This window comes from Mirounga angustirostris, unplaced genomic scaffold (assembly GCF_029215605.1).
Source record: "Mirounga angustirostris isolate CCGP_5_RB_7025 unplaced genomic scaffold, mMirAng1.0.hap1 SCAF_6, whole genome shotgun sequence".
Classification (NCBI taxonomy): domain Eukaryota; kingdom Metazoa; phylum Chordata; class Mammalia; order Carnivora; family Phocidae; genus Mirounga; species Mirounga angustirostris.
The window spans coordinates 56,499,549-56,520,975 of NW_026991714.1; the positions used below are offsets into that span (position 1 = coordinate 56,499,549).

Sequence of the window (21,427 nt, forward strand, 5' to 3'; positions counted from 1 at the left end):
CTCAGCAAAACAAAGCTCACAATAAGTTTCTCCTGCCTTGAACTCTTACATGACTATGTGCAAAAGGAAAAATGAGTGTCCAAGCCAATGCCAAAGTTTGTAAGATAGATGGGAAAAAATGATAGGAAAACATCTTATATTTCTGTTTATGTAGGTAGGAGGCTGGAGAATCTTATTCTTGTACAAAATGTTTTCCTTATTTTTAGCAACAGAATTATTTTCATTAGAGGAGAACCAATGTTTATAGAAACACTTGTCTATACAGTGGAACCTTGGCTTATGAAGGCAATTTATTGGCAGATTTCAGTATTGAAGGGACACAATATTTGGTAATTTATAATTTTGCTAAGACTGGAATTTGAATGGTTTATACGGCACACAAGAAAGGCAAGTATACATTGGTAGAATGTCCCCTAGCTAGTGGGTAAGTCATTCTCTCTAGGGCTCAGTGAGTTTTAATTATATATACATAGATTATGGGAAAGGGTAAATGCTGTGCATTTTAATTTAGATTGTTCCCAATATTTTGCTATTAAAAATTATGTCCATAATGAATAACCATGTGAGTTTTTTTCATACTGTTAGAGGTAGATCAGAGAATGGTGTTGTAGGGGGGAAAGTATCCATAATCAAGTAGATTGGGAACATATTGAGTTAGACAGATGTGAACACACATCTGCTATTCTGAAGGACTTCTCAGAGCCTTTAACATGCTCTTCAAGACTCTTTAAGAAGGGAGCTACATCATGCAGTGTTTCCAAACTTATTTGCCTGTGAGATATATATATATCTCACAGGCAATATATTACATCTGTGGAAAGTAGTGTTCTAGGGAATATATTTTGTAAACATATTTTGCTGTGGTGGCATTTATACACCTGGGGACTCTGGTAGGCCTTGGTACCCACTTCACAGGAAGGTCGAGTGTCTTTTCTACTTCACCTTCCAGAGTTCAATCCATCCTCTCCAAACTTTCAGACGGCTGTGTTGCTTTACCATGGGCAGTCTTTCCTATTTCTTTTCCTTCATTCAATCCAGGATCTGTTTCTCAAGGAAAGAGCTTCACAAAGCTAGCCTGGAAATTTCCCACCTGCCAAGGTGGATAGAGTCTACGTGGATAGAGTCTACTTTAGGATTCAGGCATTTGCTAACAATTATTTAATCCTGGTATAAAGGCCAGGCAAATCTTCATTTGCCAGAAATTAACGTTTCTACGGGCAACTGGATGGCTCAGTTGGTTAAGCGTCTGACTCTTGATTTCAGCTCAGGTTATGATCTCAGGGTTGTGAGATTCTCTCTCTCCCTCTGCCCCTCCCTCCCAAAATAAAATAAAATTAGCATTTCTAGCAGTATTTTACGTGGTACTATTTATTGAGTGACTGACTATACACGCTAAGTGCTTTATTCATATTATTTCACCTATTTTTACTTTTTAAAAAAAACCACAGCATTACAATGTAGAAAGAATTCCCATTTTAGATACCATATTATTTTACAGTTGATGAACCTGAACTTCAGAGAGATTTAATACCTCACTGAAAATCACACAGCCAGTTTGTGGCATTATCCAAAATGTTTGTTTTGCTGATTTGCATGACTACAATGACCAGATTTTTCTTCTACTTCATGCTGCTTCCCAGTAATTCAACAAAGCCAAGACATTAGTCAATTATCTGTTAGATACAGAAAACCCAAAAGAATATATTTTTGCTTCAATTTTCTGAATATCTCCAGGGAGGAAAGTGACTCATTTCTGATCACTCCAGATAATTGCCTTATTTCTCTAAGTTTTTTGTCAGTGGGAATTATGGCCAGCTCACACTCCCATCGGAGAAAGTGTTTCATTTCCCTAAGTCAGACAAGGCTCTCTTAATTAAGGGAAACATTCCACTTGTTAGAATCATAAAGACGCTCCCGTGCTAATTACCCTTAGCCAGACTGACTGGAGGCATCTTTCTGTAAGATAAAGCGATAAAACTGAGCTTCTTAAAAAGGTATTGTTCATCTCTTCCTCTCTTCCTATCAACTAGAAGCAGAGATGAGGCCTTGCTGGTTTGTGAAACAGCCCTCTGTATTCCTGTAACATTCCCCAGGGGATGACCTGTGGGTTTTTGAGCTCTGTTTTCTCTCCAAAAGCAACATTGTTGAACAAGGAAAGGAACCTCTAACCATCGAAGGTCAAGGAAGCCAACATCCAGAGAGCAAGGAAATTCTGTTTTGAAAGTTAGTCCCAAATCTTCTTCCGCAGTCCTCCTTCTGGACAATGCCTGTGTGCTCCTCATTGTCAGATCTATCATCTCTTCACCCTGCATGCTCTGCTCCACATAAACATTAACTTGGCCCCCTACACCACTGGCAAACAAAGTGAAGTGGATGAGGCTGACCGCCTGACTCCTGCATTATACATAGATGGCTCTTGTCTGTGGAAAAGGCACAGTGGTACACAAACAGAGGCAGGGCCAGGATGGCTGACTTGGTGTGGGAGGGGTCCAGACCAGGATTCTTCTTTCTAGACATCCTCATCATAAAAGAGATTGGTTTCCTACTTTTGTTCTAGCATTGTCCCGTTTTGACATGAACTTTATAACTTCCCAGAATTAGTTGGGGGAGGTTTCACATATTCTAGTAAAATTTTAAGATTTTTTTTTTTAAGTAGGCTCCATGCCCAGTGTGGAGCACAACATAGGGCTTGAACTCATGACCCTGAGATCAAGACCTGAGCTGTAATCAAGAGTTGAACACTTAACCAACTGAGCCACCCAGAATTTTAGGATATTTTAAAGAAGGTTTACAAATGCTATAGGTCAGAACGATTCCTTATTGAGAAAAATCTCCTACTGCTTTTAGAGATAAAAACACTTCTAATAATTGAGCCTCATTATTTTCAGTGTGGAAGTGTCCCCCTAAAGGAGTGCTCCTTGCTTTCCTGTGATCTGACTACAGGTAGGCACTCAGCATGAAGAGGTATGTGCATAAGCATCATCAATCCTCTCACTTAGCTTCTCAAAGTTGGCATTCAGTTTGGTACTAGGAGATATTGAGGCTGGCAGCTTTTCCCAAATGGTTTTCTGTCTTTACACTGTACAAGATTAAAGTAGAAAGAACACTTCCTTTTTAGGATGCCAACTGTTCTGAAATGCATGATTAGGACACAAAAGCAAATGTTTTAATTTCAAGTGACTTCATTCATTTATTAATTCAACAAATATCTATGATCATTTACTAAAAGCCAGGCAAAGTTGGGAGCTGGGGATACAACAACAAATAAAATACTCTATGAGAAGGCATCATTATGATGTCCAGAATTACCCCCATTTTTCAGTAAAAATTTGAACACCAGCAACTAATGGACAATAAGTAAAACTGGGTTATAGCAAACATCATGTATTGGAAAATGACTCCATACAGTGAATCAGTCCTTCCATATCTCTCTTTTTTAGGACAACTCAGCAAAATAAAACTCCAATTTATTATTAGACAACATTGTTTCACATACACATCACGCAGGCCAAAAAATAAGCAGCAAGTTCATAGATCAAAAAAGGGAGAAAAAGAAAGCTTTTATCTTTGGCCTTGTTAACCATTTCATACAAACCAACTTTTGATAGTACAGCTAAGCATAAACACACAAAAAAGTTACAGAATGTTCAGAATAAGATTTTTTGTTGTTGTTGTTTTTGCCTTTTTTATAAGTTTTATTTTTCTCCTTTGAGATTACAGCAAATATGGTCACACCATAAGTAGAGTCAGAAGTAGGACAGAAAACATGCTGAAGGCTGGTTAGGTCATCTGAGATCCTTAAAATGGCTGACTCCTAACAACATGTATAAAAATATAAAATGCAAATAAAAATTACAACTGTCCTTTTTTAAAACAACAAAAAAAGCATGGCCTTGGGAATCTTGGTTCCTCTGTCCTTCCCCATTTCAAATCCACACAGAAGTGGTGGCCAGAAAAGCAATGAGGCAGAAGAAGTTGGAGAGATTTGAGAGAAGGACTCAGCTACTGCTGAGTTTGGAAGATGAAGGGGTCATAAGCCAGGGAATGTAGGTGGCCCCTAGACACTGAGAGTGACTCCTGGCTGATAGCCAGCAAGGAAACAGGGACCTCAGTACTACAACCATAAAAATCTGGATTCTGTCAACCATCTGAATGACCCTGGAAGTAGATTCTTCCCAGAGTCTTCCAAGAAGAGCCCAACTGACTTACACTTTGATTTTGACAAAGTGAAACCCAGAGCAGAGAAACCATCCACCATACTTCTGACCTATAGAAACCATGAAATAATAAATTTGGGTTGTTTTCAGCCATCAAATTTGCAGTAATTTGTTACAGCAGTGGTAGTAAACTAACACATCCATCTTGTCCCAACACGACATACAGAAGTCAGATCATGTCATTTCCACTTGCAAGCACCTGCCACTCACTGTGGTGGGCTTTGTCTGGCCTCAGGAATCAATTTGGAAGTGCAGAAATTAACCACCTCCTCCCAGGGTCAGCCCTCAGCAAATGACAGACTGGAATTGGTGGGTCCACCCCAGCTCCCTCACCCCTCCTTCGGGCTATAGTTAGATATCTCCCAGAGCTCCCTGCAGGGGGCGGGCCGCTGAGGCCTTGTTCCCACAGTGGTAACCTGTCTATTAGCATACACTTTACCAGGTTCCTTCCTTTCCCTGTCTTACTTCCTCACTCATTTACTATGCTCCTTGGATCATCTCCCAAATAAACGATTTTCACCCACATCCTTGTCTTAGGGTCTACTGTGAAAGGATCCCAACCAAAGACACTGAATTTACAGGGCCAGCTAGGGGTATGGGAAGTGAAAGAGGTTGCTTTAACACTTTTTTCACACAAAAACTCAGGTATATTTCCTTCTGGGGTTTCTGTCTGAGCAGGCATGGAATGAACACAAAGAATGTGGTCTTTAGAAGAACACAAACATGGATTTGAATCCCTGCTGACCATTTAGTAACTCAAAAACACCACAGGCACATTGTTTAACTTCTCTAGGTCCATGTTTCATCCTCTGCAAAATGAAATTAATAATGTCTGCCTTTTATTATGTGAAATGTGTATGAAGTAATGTATGTAAGGCACTTGGTATCCATTAGGTGCTTTATATATGATATCATTATTGATTATTACCTAAAAACGTCACAGCTAGGAAAAATAATGAATAGTTGAATTTAAATTGGTGTCTTTTCCTATTATTTTTTAGTAGTTTTTTTTATTATGTTATGTTAATCACCATACATTCCAACATTAGTTTTTGATGTAGTGTTCCATGATTCATTGTTTGCATATAACACCCAGTGCTCCATGCAATATGTGCCCTCTTTAATACCCATCACCAGGCTAACCCATCCTCCCACCACCCTCCCCTCTGGAACCCTCAGTTTGTTCCTCACAGTCCATAGTCTCTCATGGTTCATCTTCCTATTATTACACAGTATGTTATAATATATTATAGCAGCAAGGACTTAATCAAACACCTTTGGTTCTCGGATGGGAAATCTAGGGCTTAAAGAGACAAAAAATCTTGCTCTACACCGCCACGGAGCTAACTAGTATGAAACAGCAATCTCTTGGTATTCAGTGACCAGACCCCAACTTTTCTGATATGAAGCACTGAGAGCAAAGCTAAGAATAGTCCTTTAGGAAACCTCTGTGTTACAAAACAAGCAGTGCTGGCCAAGGAAAACAAGCAAGGGGACTTTTCTGAAAACCAGGGATATTTTCTGCAGCCAGTTACCCAGTGTCGGCAAACAGTCTGGCTACACTCAGGAAAAGCTCTGTCAATCCACCAGGCTGCCCGCACTTGTTTCTTCTGCTTTGGGAATTCACCGCAGTTGGCTCATTTTGAAGATATTCCCATTAGTTAGTTCTTAGATCCCAAAACAGAAACCGGAAACTTCAAGATAAGGTACTGCCAGATAGGAAGCAAGGAAACACATCAAATTTGTAAGTCTCAGAATTGTTTAGGAAGTTCATAATGGGGAATTAGTGGAAATACAGGGTCCTTTTGAAGGACAGTAGGAAATTAACTGAATATCTCCATACTCACATCATTTCTTCAGCAGCTATTCTCTTTCTTTGGTTAAAAACCACTTACTTTTCATGTATAAGAACTCAGAGCATCCACTCATCCCAAATATTCCTTGTTTGGGACCAGCACTGTTACAAGCAGGACCTCTAGTTTTTCAGCAGAGAAGGTGTCAGGATTAGCTACAGTGACATTTTGGTCGAAATTCTGGTACCTGTAATTGAGCACCAGCCATAGGGTCTTCTTGATAGTCTCTCCTAACTTAGGTGGCCCTGGGCTGTTCTATCTCAAACTGTGGTGGGGTTTGGGCATCTGTCTCAGAATCACCTGAGATGGTCATTGATAGTGTACATTCCTGGGCCCACCCAGACCCACTGAATCAGAGTCTCTGAAGTGTTGGACCTGAAGGCATGCATTTTAAACAAGCTCCCTGGGTGTGGGAGCTCAGACAAAGCCCAGGGCTCCTGCCTGACCCAGGTGTTCTAAGATAGCTACAAATCCCAGATGAGTGAACATGCCTTCCTGGGGAATAAATTCAGAGGGAACCAGATCAGTTTTCCATCAAATAGTCTTATGCTCTGATGAAACAAGAAATGCCATTTTTATACCATGATATTGTTAATTTTATTTCACAATGTTGGGTGTGCGAGAAATATCAGATTTTTATTCTGTAAATAGAATTATATCCATATTGGGATTTCTTCTCCCCACATTAGACTCTGCAGAAGCACATTAGGTGTTTGGCAGAGTAGAATGTGGGGGGGAAGCTATCAAGGCTTTAAAAAAAAAAAGTGCCCAACAAAACTGCTCAGACATAAAGGAACCAACTGAGAGCCTTGGGAAGGTCAGTGCCCATGCCTTGCAGTTCCCTTCAGCAGTGAGGAACCAAAGCCAAATTCACACCTTGACCGTTGGTCTTGCCCCATGTGGTTATGGCTGGTGCTACCTCCCATTAAACCCAATAGTCTCCTGTCTGTAGCTTTTATTTGTCCCTAGCTATTGGTAGTGTACAGCTTTGGATAAAAATGGAACATTTGTCTTGGCAACCCCCAAATCCTTTTCCTGGCCATCTCTCACTCCCTCGGGGATGCCTCTTCACCATAAAGGTAGGAATGGATCTGGGCACAGAAGGGAAAGTTGGTAAAGTCCTTAATGCCCATTAAAGGCTGGAGAGGAGAAGACAAATGACTTCCAGGAAAAAAGGTGAAGAAGCCAGGGAGTGTGGCGCCTCACAGAGGAAATAGCTCTGGTAGTGGCGCCTGGGGTGAGCCCATGTTTGCACTGTCTTTCCTCTTCCCTTAGCCCTCCCAGTGTGGATGCTGTAAAGGAGTCCATATGAAGCCGGAGTTGAAACCCAGCTACATCTTCAGAGCCTGGGAGATTCAATGGGGACTTGAAGCACCTCTAGTCAGCCTGTTACTCAGGGAACATAGGTTTATTTGGGGGAGGGGGAGATAACACTCAACATCCCCAACTATTCAGCTCTCACCCAATTTCTTCAACTCATCCTCCATCTCTAGCAAGTGGGTGCCCTCATCAGATCCTGACAGTCGCTGTCGCCCCCTCCTACCCCTCACTGTGCTGACGTCTCTCCATGAGAGGCAGACTGAGGAAAGCCCCTCAGCCCCCAGTCCCCAGGTGCCTAATTTGCTGGCTCAACCTCAGGGGCATATTCTAGGAGAATGCAGGATAACTTTAAGGGTGAGTGGGTTTGGAATATCCCCCCCATACCTCTAATAATAAGTTATCTTTACTCTCAAATTTCTTCCATGTCTTCTTTCTCTTATACCTCCTTCTGGTATTGGGTTCTCTCCCCGAAGTTCTCTCAATGTAAATTTAGCCACAGAGAGAATTTGCTTTGGAATTAGGATCTTCTGGAAGGTGCTTGTAGGGGTCACAACTTTTCCTGTGGAAATTAAAATGATCCCCACTTACTGTGTCTATTGTTTAAATTAGACAAGATGCAGATTTGGAGATATCACCCCAAAGAAATGTCACAATGAAGAGCAGAATAAGTGATATTATATATATCTCCTTCAGTTGCATTTGGACACAGGATTCTTTATACTGTGTTATTTTTACTATAAAAGTAATGGAGGGCCATTGCCAAAGTTGGAAAATGCTGAAAATAATCATTAAGAATATAAAACTTACCCCAAGTCTTGCCATGAGAGATAGCCACTGTTAACATTTTGGTATAGTTTTGTTATTCTTTACACATACATATTTTAAAACTGTTAAATAAAATTGGAGTCAAGTAACTATGAGTACATATAGTTTTCATCTTTATTTTTTCTCACTTAACAAATCATGAATAAGCATTTTCCAGACATGGACAACTAAGTCTGTTTCCCATTTTTGTTATTTTTAAGAAACAAAGCCTTATTTCAAACATTTACCTGGGAGATATTATTTCTAGTAATTTAGCTATAACTATCCACAGAATTTAAGGATTAATATATACCTTGTGATTCATTCCTCTGTGAGACAGTGTACCTTAAAATGGGTTGTACTGGTAGGTGAGAGAGAGAAAAAACAAAAGATTGGTGGTCCACTGTTGACAGCTACAGATAAGAAAATTAAGAATGGTAGCCCACAGATAATAAAACTAAGGCTGAATTTGCTTATGTTCATGAAATTCTGGTTACTACCACAATTACAGGAGAGATGCTGCTAAAGAGCAAAGTTTTCAAATTTTTTAAAGACATCAATTTTATGTTATTTAAAACCCCACATTTGTGCCAATATTAATAGCATTCATGTAAAATAAAAAGGCTTGGAGGACTTGAGTTTCTGACATCACTGTAATTTTTCGGTGTTATGGATATTCCCGGGAAAATTTTGGATGCTGCTGGGGAATTCCTCTTTACTGGGTTTGGAAATTACTCACAGGAAGCGAGCTTCCCTATAAAGGGGCTCCGGCAGGAGCAGCGCTCTGCTGTTCTTGGCTGACTTCACATCAGAACTGCTAAGTGGCACGAGACAGAAGCAGCAGTGACACAAACAGGATTCCAACGCGGGCACCAAAGCCACCACTTGACAGAACAGTAAGTTCAAAAGAGTCTTTACAAGGGTGGATTGTCAATATGAATTGTCAATATGCCAACAGGATTGTCAATATGAATAGAGATGCAGAAAGCCTTTTGATAAAAGACCTGTGCATGTTCTTGTTGTATCCAGACCAGTTAAACTCTGGCTTTTCTCTTTCACCTAAATGATGAAAACCTTAAATTTTGTATGTATTCATTCCAGTCGACTTCCTTGAAACAAACTAAGATGATGGCACTGTTATCCTTTAGCTAAAATCTTATGATACTGCTGAAAACATCTTCATAAAATGATCTCAGTAACCAGCTACCTAAAATTTCTTTCTGTAATGAATTTTGTACTTTTTCCCCCCAGAAGGGCATTTCAAGACTCATCTTTTGATAAAAAAAAAAAAAGAATCCTAGAAGTCATGATCGCTTCACAGCTTCTCCCTGTTCTCACTCTTGGTAAGTCAATATCATTCGTTAGATCAGGGTTTCTCATCCTGGACACTTGGCATTTCAGGCAGGATAATTCCTCTTTGTGGGGGTCCATGCTTTGTAGGATGTTTAGCAGCATCTCTGGCCTCTCTGCACAATGCATTCCATCCTGGGATAGAGACAATTTACCTCTTTGTGTCTCAACTTCCTAAAGTGTAAAGTGTTGATCATGAGTGGCCTATTTCCCAGAGGCATTGTGAGAATCCAGTATTATGGAAATGGCCTCAGACAGTTCTGTGGTGCATATTAAGTGCTCAGTAGGCTTAGTTATTCTGATTATTATTCTACCGTAGTGGATACCCTGATAGATTGTGGTGAGTGAGTGCAGAGAGGCTCAACCACAAAAGATACACACAATAAATGGTTTCTCCATCTATACCTCTTCTTACTTTGGAAAAGGTAAAAAAAATTCAAGTCATTCCAAGGCCACTGGTTGATGAAAATAAGACTGTAAAAAGCGCAGTTAATAGAGTCAAACTATAGCAGGACTAACCTTTCCATGCCTTTCACACTTTCCCTTTTAGCGCTTCTCCTGTTTAAAGAGAGCGAGGCCTGGTCGTACAATGCCTCCACAGAAACCATGACTTTTGACGAAGCTAGTGCTTACTGTCAGCAAAGGTACACGCATCTGGTTGCGATACAAAACCAAGAAGAAATTAAGTACCTGAACTCCATGTTCAGCTATTCACCAACTTACTACTGGATCGGAATCAGAAAGGTCAATAAGCAGTGGACCTGGATAGGGACCCAGAAGCTTCTGACCGAAGAAGCCAAGAACTGGGCTCCAGGCGAACCGAACAATAAGCAAACCAATGAAGACTGTGTGGAGATCTACATCAAGAGGGACAAGGACACGGGCAAGTGGAATGATGAGAGATGCGACAAAAAGAAGCTTGCCTTGTGTTACACAGGTATGGGACTTGAGGCAGCCGTGGGAGGGAGTTTCAGGCTGAGGGCATCTCGACAAATTATTGACAGTATGCAAAACCTGGTCTCTATTATGGTAATGTTATGTTCCTAAAAAATATAATTTTAAAACATTCTGTTGGCAAATTATATCTTTTTGCCTCTTTGTGTGAATTCAGGCAAGAATGTATGTATATATGTAGGTCAATACATAGGCAGTGTATGCACATACAACGCATATTTTAGTTACTCATTTACTTGTAGAAGGAAAACTATCTTGAAAGTTTGTGATAAAGAGAATTTTCTATTCTTGATGCCAATGACAACTGTACCCCTGACACCTGCATATTAACATCAGCTTAGCTTAAAACCCAGCTTTGGCATTGCGTGAAGCACTTCAGCTAAAATCTCTGGAAGTCCCTATAAATGGTGACATCTCTGTCACACACTGTTGATCCTCAACCCAAAGAAACGCATTATAAGCACAATGACGATCCTCTTCCTCATTGTGTTTTTTGCAGCTGCCTGTACCCCTACATCCTGCAGCGGCCATGGTGAGTGTGTGGAGACTGTCAACAGCTACACCTGTGAGTGCTACCCCGGCTTCAGTGGACTCAGGTGTGAGCAAGGTAGGTCCCCATCTCACCTGCTCCTTCGCTTGAGTCGGTAGCACTTTCCCGTGTCCCAGCTGGCTTGGGTGTCAGGTGTGCATGTCCTCCCTTCCCCGGGCTTTCTCACTTTATGCTAGGCGACAGAGGATCTGATGTGGTTTCTCCTTTCAGTTGTGACCTGTCGAGCACAGGAAGACCCTGGGCACGGAAGCCTGGTTTGCACTCACCCTCTGGGGCACTTCAGCTACAATTCTTCCTGCTCCGTCAGCTGTGAAAAGGGTTACCTCCCAAGCAGCACAGAGACCACGTGGTGTACTTCCACAGGGGACTGGAGTGCTCCTCTTCCCGCCTGCAATGGTAAATCTCTCTCCAAATGCACACAACACTCTCTGACTCATCCCTCTTGGCCTTGGTTTGTTTGTTTGTTTGTTTGTTTTTATCCAACTTATAGCACTTTCAAAACTCTAGGGAAAGTTCTTTTTGTAATGTTGTTCTTAATAAGACTTCTCCCAGCCAATATGTGTTGGTCAGTACGGTGTCTGCTTGGTTTGAGAGAGGTTTTTAGAAAAACCACCGTGTTTGAGATGGGTGCTTCTGAGGCTCTGGTGACGTGTAAGAGAGTGCTGTAGCACTGGCACCACACTCAAGAAATCTTCACGACTTCTCCTGGTTGGCCTTTCTTGATGCAGTAGATGCATAAGACCATGGGAATCAAGCAGTCCCAACAGCTCTTTTTCTCTCTCAGGCTTATCTTTCTAGGCTGGAGATGAAGACTTTTTGCCTCCAGGTCCTGCTGGGCTGACATAAATGAATGTCCTGTGTATGTCAGTATTTTTGTTTTCACAACTAGTCATAAATCCTGATTGAGAAACTTTTTTTCTTTGTTTTTGCCTTCCGTAAAGTAGATCAGAGACATGAGAGATATGATAACATAGATCAGAGACCACTCAACGTAGTCAAAGTATAAATCAATCAGAGAAGATGAAAGTATTAATAAAAGAGCATAAAAACTTTATAGTGTATGTGCACGTCCCCCTACATTAACTTAGGACTTTGGGATTTACTGTTTGAAAGCTGCTTCCTTGCCATCTTATAAATTTCAACTCTCTAGGAAGTAAACATATCATTCTTCTGTAAAATTCATGGTGTTCTTTCAAATCCCCAGTGGTTGAGTGCAATGCTTTGACAAAGCCTCCCAATGGCACTATGGACTGTCTCGAAAGCTCTGGAAACTTCCCATGGAACACAACTTGTGCCTTTGAGTGTGAAGAAGGATTTGAACTAATGGGACCCAAGCACCTCCAGTGTACCTCATCTGGGAATTGGGACAACAAGAAGCCAACATGTAAAGGTAGAGTTGCCCCATGTCAAGATTTACTGTAAATGTTCTTTTTCTCAACCTGTACTTGAAATGGTCAGACCAGACCTGCTAATGTACGTGGGTGTCTATGTTACAGCTGTGACATGTGAGGCCATTGACCATCCTCAGAATGGGTCTGTGAGCTGCAGCCACTCCCCAGCTGGCGAGTTCACCTTCGGGTCCTCCTGCAATTTCACATGCGAGGAAGGCTTCCTGGTGCAGGGGCCAGCCCAACTTGAATGCACCGCACAAGGGAAATGGAATCAGCAAGTCCCAGTTTGTGAAGGTAAGCCCAAGAGCTTCTCCTTAACATACCCCCTTCCTTAAAGGGCAGCAATCTTCGAACTTGGGCAGTTAAAATGAAACCAGATGCTTACTTTAACTAGAGTAATCAGATGTGATGGGCAATGTTCATCTTATGTTTTTGAGTTTCATATAAAAGAGCCAATGCTTATCCAGGGAAAGGATTGTACGTACTAAGAGTGGATGCTTGGCCGGTTTCTTGTGCTGTGCTAACGTGGCTTTGTAGACATTGGCACGGAGTAGGCAGACACCTTAATCTAAGGGGAAATCACATGAGAACATTTAAAAGTAGGATTGTGAGACCATGACTTGATTTTAAAACTCTTGTAATACTTTTCTTCTGAAACTGCTCATAATTAGCAGTGACAAGAATGTGCCATGTGTAAAGACACCCTTAATACCTACATAAGCACTAAAATTTAATTCACTTTAAAGCAAGAGCAGTGATGTTGAAAACAAGCAGTTTTCATTATCATGTTCTGGTATTTCTGTTGCCAAATATAGCACAGAATGATTTCCAGTGGTAAGAAGCCACAAGACCAAAACCAAACTGCAAAGCAGACACATTTTTTGTGCTGCCTTCTTACCTTCCTTTTGTGTTTTGGCATCATCTGTTAGCATCCGGGACCCATAATTTGCTCTCTGACTACATAAAATCTTTCTCTTGACTGTAACTTCTTTCAAATGTCAGAACGGTGTTCAGGAACCACTGGTTCTATTAAAGGCTATCCTTTACTGAGTGCCATTATCAATGAAGGGATTGGCATTCAAAGAAAACACCCTCATCTTCCCAGTTGTCCAGGGAGTAATGAAGAGCCTTGAGATCGCTGAGCATTGCTTTGTCCAAAATGAATGGGTTCATTCATCAAATGCTAAGCACTCTCCAGTTCCACTGCAATATTTTCTGACCATCATTTTGGTATCTCAGCTTTTCAGTGCAAAGCCTTGTCCATCCCAGAGAAAGGCTACATGAGTTGTCTTCCTAGTGCTTCTGGAAATTTCCAAAGTGAGTCCAGCTGTGAGTTCTTCTGTGAGAAGGGATTTGTGTTGAAGGGATCCAAAAAACTCCAGTGCGGCCCCACAGGCGAATGGGACAGTGAGGAGCCCACATGTGAAGGTACAGTTTTTGTTTTTAAGATAAAAACAATTGAAGAGCTAGGGACTTGATGACATGAGAAAACTGTTGCTTCCTGATACAGACTTCTAATGTGCTTACTCATATCTTTCAGCTGTGAAATGTGATGCTGTCCGGCAGCTCCAGCATGGCTCCGTGAGGTGCGCCCATTCCTCTACTGGAGAGTTCAGCTACAGGTCCTCCTGTGCCTTCAGCTGTGAGGAAGGCTTTGAATTACGTGGGTCAGCTCAGCTTGAGTGCACATCTCAGGGACAGTGGACACAGGAGGTCCCCTCCTGCCAAGGTAGGATTGAATTTAGACTCTAAGGGATAAGGTCAAATATTTCATATGTGTCTGAAGCTAGATTGCCCTAATGGGTGTGATCCTAATTTCTTACATGCTGAAAACTAAGTAGTGCTTATAAGTTACGTTTATTATGACTTTTCAGCCAGTTTTAGACATTTTCCAGGAGACTTTTGTTAACCTCCACCCATGTGTCCATAATTTGCAGTGGTACAATGTTCAAGTCTGACAGTTTCTGGAAAGATGAACGTGAGCTGCAGCAAGGAGCCTGTGTTTGGCACTGTGTGTGCGTTTGCATGTCCTGAAGGATGGACACTCAATGGGTCTGCAGCTCTGACATGTGATGCCACAGGACACTGGTCTGGGATGCCGCCTACCTGTGAAGGTGAAGTACTGATTGGTGTCGGGGCTGTCTGGGAGGGCTAGACAGAAGAAGGGGAAGGTAACAAACCATTCATTATGTTCACACTAGGAAGGTTCCAAGGTTGAGAAGCTGGTGAATATTTAATATTATGGTGATAGAGAGGAAACAGAAGAGGTGACGGGTGGATGGAATGGGTAGAATTCTGACAAGTGGAAAAAGGAGAGCTAGAGGTCAAAGTAGGGAAAAGGAAGACAAGTAATGGAGAGAGCACGCATGTAGTCTTGACCGAGGTGCAGTGGGTTCTGTGAAGAGCTTGGCAGGTTAGAGGTCTCTTGGCAGTGGCGGGAGACAAGCTGCCACAGGTGGTTTGGGCCCATCTCAGAAGCCTTTAGTCCCTACCACGTCTCCTCCATATGTATTGATGTAGACGGCTCATCAGTGTGCAAAGGAAAGGGCAAATGGACAGAACAGAAAAACTTTAAATTCAGTTTCTTCTCATGACAGTTCTTCCCTCTCTGTTTCCCTAGCTCCCACTGAGTCCAATGTTCCCCTGGCAATCGGACTCGCCACTGCTGGGACCTCCCTCTTGACATCAGCCTCATTTCTCCTCTGGCTCCTGAAACGCCTACGCAAGAGAGGTAAGGGAGCTTGGGATCATACTTCAAAAATGTTCTGAAAAATGTATTTCTTTTTCTCATTGATGAGTCATGTTCTCTCTTGCACATTAGTAATTAGACTCGAGTTACTAGAGAAACACTGAAGAACAGTATAATTGAGCCACGGTCTTAGAGAAAGAGTATATAGTACAACTCAAAGTGGGAAGGGTTTTAGGAAATATACATGTTATTTAACAGTGGACAGTTCCAAGGGATGCCATTCACCGGGAATTCTGTGGCCCCCCTGAGAGTTGTGCAGTGAGCTATAGGGTTGTGCTCCAGGAAATGGCGAAAATGTTTCCAAAACATTTATTGGGAATACAGGCTTAAATGTGGGAGTATCTCCTGGGGACCCTGCAAACACATCTAGCCACACTCACAGTTTGTTTGGCTTGTGGAATAGTTAACATTTTTTTAAATTAAGTTCTGACATTTATAAAATGGGAAATCTCACATAAAATCTAGATTTGGGACTTCTCATGAAAAACTGGCAGATGAACTCAGCACGCAGAGCCTGCAGCTATCGCTAGCATTAGGAAACTGCTGGGCCCTTAGGATGAGTGTGTGCTTTGCACTTTACCCCCTTGGCAACAGGCTGTGTTTGCACTCTGCTTATCACAGGGGCCCTGAAGGCGTAGAGTTTGCAGTCCCTGGGGAATAGAACCATATTGTTTCTGAATGTGATATCTTCTTAAAAGTCCTTTAGTCCAAATTAATGGTTTTCTTTTTCTTGCAGCAAAGAAATTTGTTCCTGCCAGGTAAGTTGCACTCTTGTCCAAAGCATGCCATTGAATATTCTACACATTTTTCTCTGTTTATGTCGGAAAACAGGGGTTAATTTAGTGTTCTCGTGTATTCAGCAGCAGCTGCCAAAGCCTTCAATCAGACGGATCCTTCCACATGCCTTTGTAGTCATTTTAAGTCAAACGGAATCAGGTAAGACTTGAAATCACATATGATTTTGAAAGAATGTATCCTCTCTTCACGTTCTGCTGCTCCTTGAGCCCTCCAAACCTGCCAGTTTCTTGGGGGAGAATCACCAGCTTCGTGGTGTTTTATGGAAGGTTGTTTCATTTCTTTGTAGAAGGAGAGGAAAAAAACAAGATTTGGCCTTTATAGAGTCATTTCACTTTTGAAATGCTGATTGTTAACCCTTATGTGGCACTTACTATCTTCTAGAAACTGTTCTAAACTAGGAATTGCATGAGATATGGACTGTTGTTATATAACTAGAATTCTAACATACCCCCCGAACCTCCAATGTCTTCTATTATTAACAGCTCGTGTTAGTGTGGCATTTTGTTACAATTGATGGGCCAATACAAATCCATTATTATTAACTAAAGTCCACAGTTTACATTAGAGTTCCCTCTTGGTTTTGTATATTCTATGGGATTTGACAAGTGTATAATGACATGTATCCACCATTCCAGTATCATACAGAATAGTTTCACTGCCCTAACTGAATAGGATTTTGTTGTTCATACTTGTACTCTCCAGTGACAGTGAACACAGTGGTCTGTGCTAGAAAGTGAATTTTGTTGTTGCTATTAATGCAGAATATTAAGTGTCCTGACGGCATGCATTCTTTGTTTGCAGGAACACAGGTACCTCCAGGGAACTAGAGAAATACCCTGATGATGGCAGAGACAGAAAGGGCTCCTCTGGTCTCTGGTACTTCTCAGCTCCCACATCCACTGCTTTTACAGCTGGGAGCATGGCACCCATGAGGACTTCAAGGGTCCACACTCTAGTGGGCGAGGCCAGCCTGCCACCAGCAACACTCAGCTTTCTCTTTCCTGTTCTCAGCATCTGGAAAGTGCTGGATGATGGAGGAAAAGCATATTCATTTCTGGACAAAAGTAAAGAGACTCAGGCTCTGGAATCTCAGAATTCCTGTTCTAACTCTCTCCCCTGCTCACTATGAGATCTCAGTGGAGAAACACAGTATTTTTGGTATTGTTTCTTTCTTTTGCCCCTCACTGTGTCTCAACTACTGGTTACATGGTTGCTGTCATGGGGATGAATAATTCTTAGGAGTTTAGGGAAAACAACTTGGCCAAAGATATTCTATCACCAAAGTGCAAAAAATGATAATTTTTTAATGCCCACAGGCGAGTGCCTGGGGAAATCCTACTTAATACTCTGTGTGAGGATTACTAAGCACAGTCTTAATCACTTTTATCCCTGTGGGACTCAGTGCTTTATAAAGTGCTCTTAGAGATTGTATTCTTTTATTTGCATTGACTAAAGTACAATCTTCCCTAATTCTTAATTCAATACAAGTGTTGTAGGGACTTTAAAATATGTGCATGTTAAGACTATGTTAAGGTAAAAGTTACTTATCCTAGATCTTTGTTTATTAACAAACATAATGTTATGTCTGTAGTAAATTTATTTCAAAAAAGGACAAATGCTGTCCCCCAGCAATGTATAATGTTAACCAGTATAAAGTTGTGAATGTTTTACTATAGTTGCTTTAAAAACATGAGTAGTGGGGCTCCTGCGTGGCTCAGTCTGTTAAGTATCTGACTCCTGATCTCAGCTCAGGTCTTGGTCTCAGGGTCATGAGTTCAAGCTCCCATTGGGCTCCATGCTGGGCATGGAGCCTATTTTAAAAAAAAATAAGTAAAAACATGAGTAGTGTCAGGAGAGTAGAACATGAATGGCATACGCTTGTACACTGTCATCTCTGTTTTCAGAGGTATGTGGTTTTCCATGATGAAAAACTTCCATGAGGCCAAGTGTTCTGATTTGAAAAAAAGTGTAAATGCAAACAAATGAAGGTACACTTTTATGCATATCTTTGTTTAAAAAACTGTAGAAATATGGATGTGCTTTGCATCCCTACAAAGATGTTGTCAGATGCGATGCATCAACATATAATTCTTGCATATTGTGTAAGATTTTAAATTCATGATAGGAACTCACCATATAAAGGATTTGTCCAGTGGATTTTTTCTTTTTTAAGTGGAGACTTTTAATGTTTATTCCCTAATTGCATTATTCTGTTTGTTAGGGTGTTCATGAAGAAAGGAAGGTCTGGATGAGTGTGTATTTATATTTATTTATAAAGGAGGTTAAAATTCCTAAGGAATCTCCAGTTATCACTTGATCATTGGCAGTGAGAAATTCTTGGCCTGTCCATCGCCAGAGCTTCTCACTCCATCCTGCAAATGACAAGAGAATCAAAACTCTCCCACACTTTCACTAATCTAGGATGTGTTGAAAAAGCAAAGTTTCGGACAAGTGCTGCCTGTATGTTGGCCAAGGCGAAGCCAAAAGCAAACAGGGAGGAATGCTAAGGGTCAGAAGGTCAGAGATTTTGACAGAGCGAAAGAACTCTGTGAAATAAGGGAGAGAGAAATAAACAACTACTGTGAGCAGGCTACCTATGGAATGGATTATTATTTTCTCTGAAATTGTTCAAATGCTGTAAATATAAATATTTATATATACTGCAATGGAAGTAGCTGTGTGAAATGTAAATGTGGTCTGCGTTTCGGTTTAATAAAGTATTTTAAATTATGATTTAAAATATTTTATAGTTTTTAAAGTATATATTTATTTAAGCTTATGCCATACCCATTTTGTATTTGATATGGCAGTACAAAGTTTGATAATAAACATGTTTATATTTAGTTCTGTGTGTAGGTTCTTTCTTAAAAGTTCTATTTTATTTAGATAAAATTCACATTCCATAAAATTCACCCTTCTTAAGTGTACTGTCCAATAGTTTTGGTATATTCATAAGATGGTTCAACCAACACCACAAGAGAGTTTTGGCTATAATTAAGGGGATTTTGTTCTTCTCCTTACTCTCCCAATGGTGCCAAATCCTTCCTATCAATAGTTCTTGTAATAACCCTTAACCAGCTGTGCTCTCACCGACAGCCTCAGAACAGATCCTTAACACAACCCCTGGATTAAATGATAAAATCCCCGGAGTCTCCAGGCTCTCAGTCTGCTGTTGGGAGGGACTGTGACACAGCCCATAAGTCACACAAAATCTAGTCTTGCCTGTCTCCCATCCTCATTTCACGCCATGCCCCTTCAGGCATTGCACTCCATCCACAATGGAGAGCTATGTCTGCCCACTTTGATGCCTTTGAACACATCGGCTTCTTTCACCTGCAGTTACTCACCCTCCTCATCAAGGAGTCCACCATTCTTTGCCTGCTTGACTCCTACTCAGGTTTCAGGTTCTCTGCTCAAATGTCCCTTCATGGCAATTGACTCCTTAGATTAAGTCACTTCTTTAATGCTCTCACAGCCCATATTTTTCTTCCTTCCTTTAATCCTAAGTAACTAATTATTGTGTAATTGCTTAATACCTGTCTTTTCTACTAGATTCTAAGTTCCTTAAGGGTAGAAGCAATTTACCTTGTTCATTGCTCTGTTCCTAGAATGTAGCATATTCCTGATATACCATAGATACTTAACAAATATTTTTTGAATGAATGAATGAATATGTGGACAAACAAATGCAGATGGGCTCATGATAAGGAACAGGACCAATTTTCTCAAGTGGAATGAGTTGTCTCAGAAGGCAAGGTTTGAAATCCAGTTATGGAGACAAGATAGGTTTGACAATAGTACAGAACAGAATGGAAATAAAGATGAAATAAAGGAACTAGTTAATGGCCTGGAGGTTCAGTGAGGTATGATTGACAAGTGCTGCAGTGAGATACTTGAGCACCAGATCTACAAGAATAGGTGACCGTGATTAAAGGGGGGGATGCTGGAGTATGTGATTTTGAAGTCGACACAGTTTGAGGCTGTGTCCAAGGGAGAAGGTAGTTCAAGCTGAGTGGAGGAGAAGCATGCTATTGGAGAACTGGGCACCCCGGCTGTGGGGTTACTGGTTGTTGTGTGAGACTGCGCATTCCTTCTACCCATGATAAACTCATGTTGGAAACTGCGGTGAACGCAGCTTTGGTTGGCAGCAATGAACAAGTAAGCCTTGCAGTCATCTGTGATAGGGGAGAGGCACAAGGGAAGGCTTCTTCTGCCAGTGGTACTCAATGACCCAAATAGTTCTCCAGCATTGGTTTCAATCTCTCTGGGGTTTTGCGATGGTTTATAATGCTCACCTACTCATTCTAGTTCTGCCCTTTGGGGACCACAGAATAGCCAAATAGCCACTCTTCTCCCGACAACCCTTCAAGTGGCTGCTAACCTGTCCCATGGCCTTGCCTACCCCAAATCTTCTCTTTAGATTGAATGTGCACTATTTTTTAAATTATTATTATTGAGGTAGAGTTTATATAACATAAAAGCAACCACTTTAAAGTGTACAATTCAGAGTGATATTTAGTACATTCATAGTGTTGTGCAATCACCACCTCTATCTACTTAAAAATATTCTCAGCAAAAGAAAACCCTATACCCATTAAACAGTCAGTCCCTATTCCTCTCTCTCCAGAGCCCCTGGCAACCACCAGTTTGCTTTCTGTCTCTGTGGATTTGCCTATTCTAGATATTCCATATAAATGGGATCACACAATCTCTGGCCTTTTGTGTCTGGCATCTTTCACTAAGCCTAATGCGTTCAAGGTACATCCACACTGTATCATGTGTCAGTACTTCATTCCTTTTTGTGGCTGAATCATATTCCATGGTATAGATGAATGTGCATTAAATTTAAGCTAAATTTGTCACTGTACATTCAAGAAAAGTGTTTTTAGCAAATACAAAATCCATCCGTATGACTCAAAAACATCCATATGAAAAATGCTTTGATAAAAGCCAAAAAACACAGATTTGATGGACTCAGTGAGGGGAACTTAGTGAGGGGCTAAGTTGATGTGGTCTGAGTCCTTTAGAAATCTAACTTGATATAAGGCCAGAATTTAAAATGTATAGAAAAGTGAATAAATTGAGTGTATATCTGACAATGTCACTAAATAACCCCACCCCCACCCTCCCAAAACCCAACTTTGGATGGACCCAAGGTCTCTCCTTCTCTTGGACAAGGGCCTGAAATGTTGGTGTACCTTGTAGACTTGGTGCAAGTCGGGAGCTTGAATGTAGTTTTGGCTGGATGCCTGATGACCTAAACCAGCTTTCTGAAGAAAACCCTGGATCTTGGTTTTCAAAAAATAAGAATGTCCAACAAACCAGTAGAACAACAAAGATATCCAACAAAATAATGAGACTAAAAAAAAAAAAAAAAAGGAGATAAAGTCTTTCCTTAAAAAAGAAAGGGACATTTGCAGTTTATGACCAAAAAGGGGTTT

The 21,427-nt window shown here is 41.0% G+C and overlaps 1 protein-coding gene across 2 annotated transcripts; it reads left to right on the forward strand.

Moving 5' to 3' along the window:
• Positions 1–8,978: 8,978 nt before the first annotated feature.
• On the forward strand, positions 8,979–18,728 carry SELE (selectin E). 2 transcript variants are annotated; one of them, XM_045877494.3, is made up of 14 exons: positions 8,979–9,090; positions 9,446–9,537; positions 10,095–10,481; positions 10,998–11,105; positions 11,259–11,444; positions 12,253–12,438; positions 12,545–12,733; positions 13,679–13,867; positions 13,980–14,168; positions 14,377–14,553; positions 15,060–15,170; positions 15,925–15,946; positions 16,049–16,124; positions 16,788–18,728. In XM_045877494.3, exons 2-13 carry the CDS (start codon positions 9,501–9,503, stop codon positions 16,098–16,100), a joined length of 1,833 nt encoding a protein of 610 aa, XP_045733450.1. In that variant the 5' UTR covers positions 8,979–9,090; positions 9,446–9,500; the 3' UTR covers positions 16,101–16,124; positions 16,788–18,728. The 2 variants fall into 2 exon arrangements, with proteins under 2 accessions (XP_045733450.1, XP_045733449.2); XM_045877493.3 differs by having other exon boundaries at positions 16,052–16,124.
• The last annotated feature ends 2,699 nt before the right edge of the window (positions 18,729–21,427 follow it).

What these genes read in the sequence shown, in the direction of transcription:
- SELE (XM_045877494.3), top strand. Translation starts at nt 9,501, where the DNA reads ATGATCGCTTCACAGCTTCTCCCTGTTCTCACTCTTG. An exon ending in TCTCCCTGTTCTCACTCTTG is followed by an intron (nt 9,538 to 10,094) that starts GTAAGTCAATAT and finishes TTTCCCTTTTAG; the next exon opens with CGCTTCTCCTGTTTAAAGAG. An exon ending in GCTTGCCTTGTGTTACACAG is followed by an intron (nt 10,482 to 10,997) that starts GTATGGGACTTG and finishes TGTTTTTTGCAG; the next exon opens with CTGCCTGTACCCCTACATCC.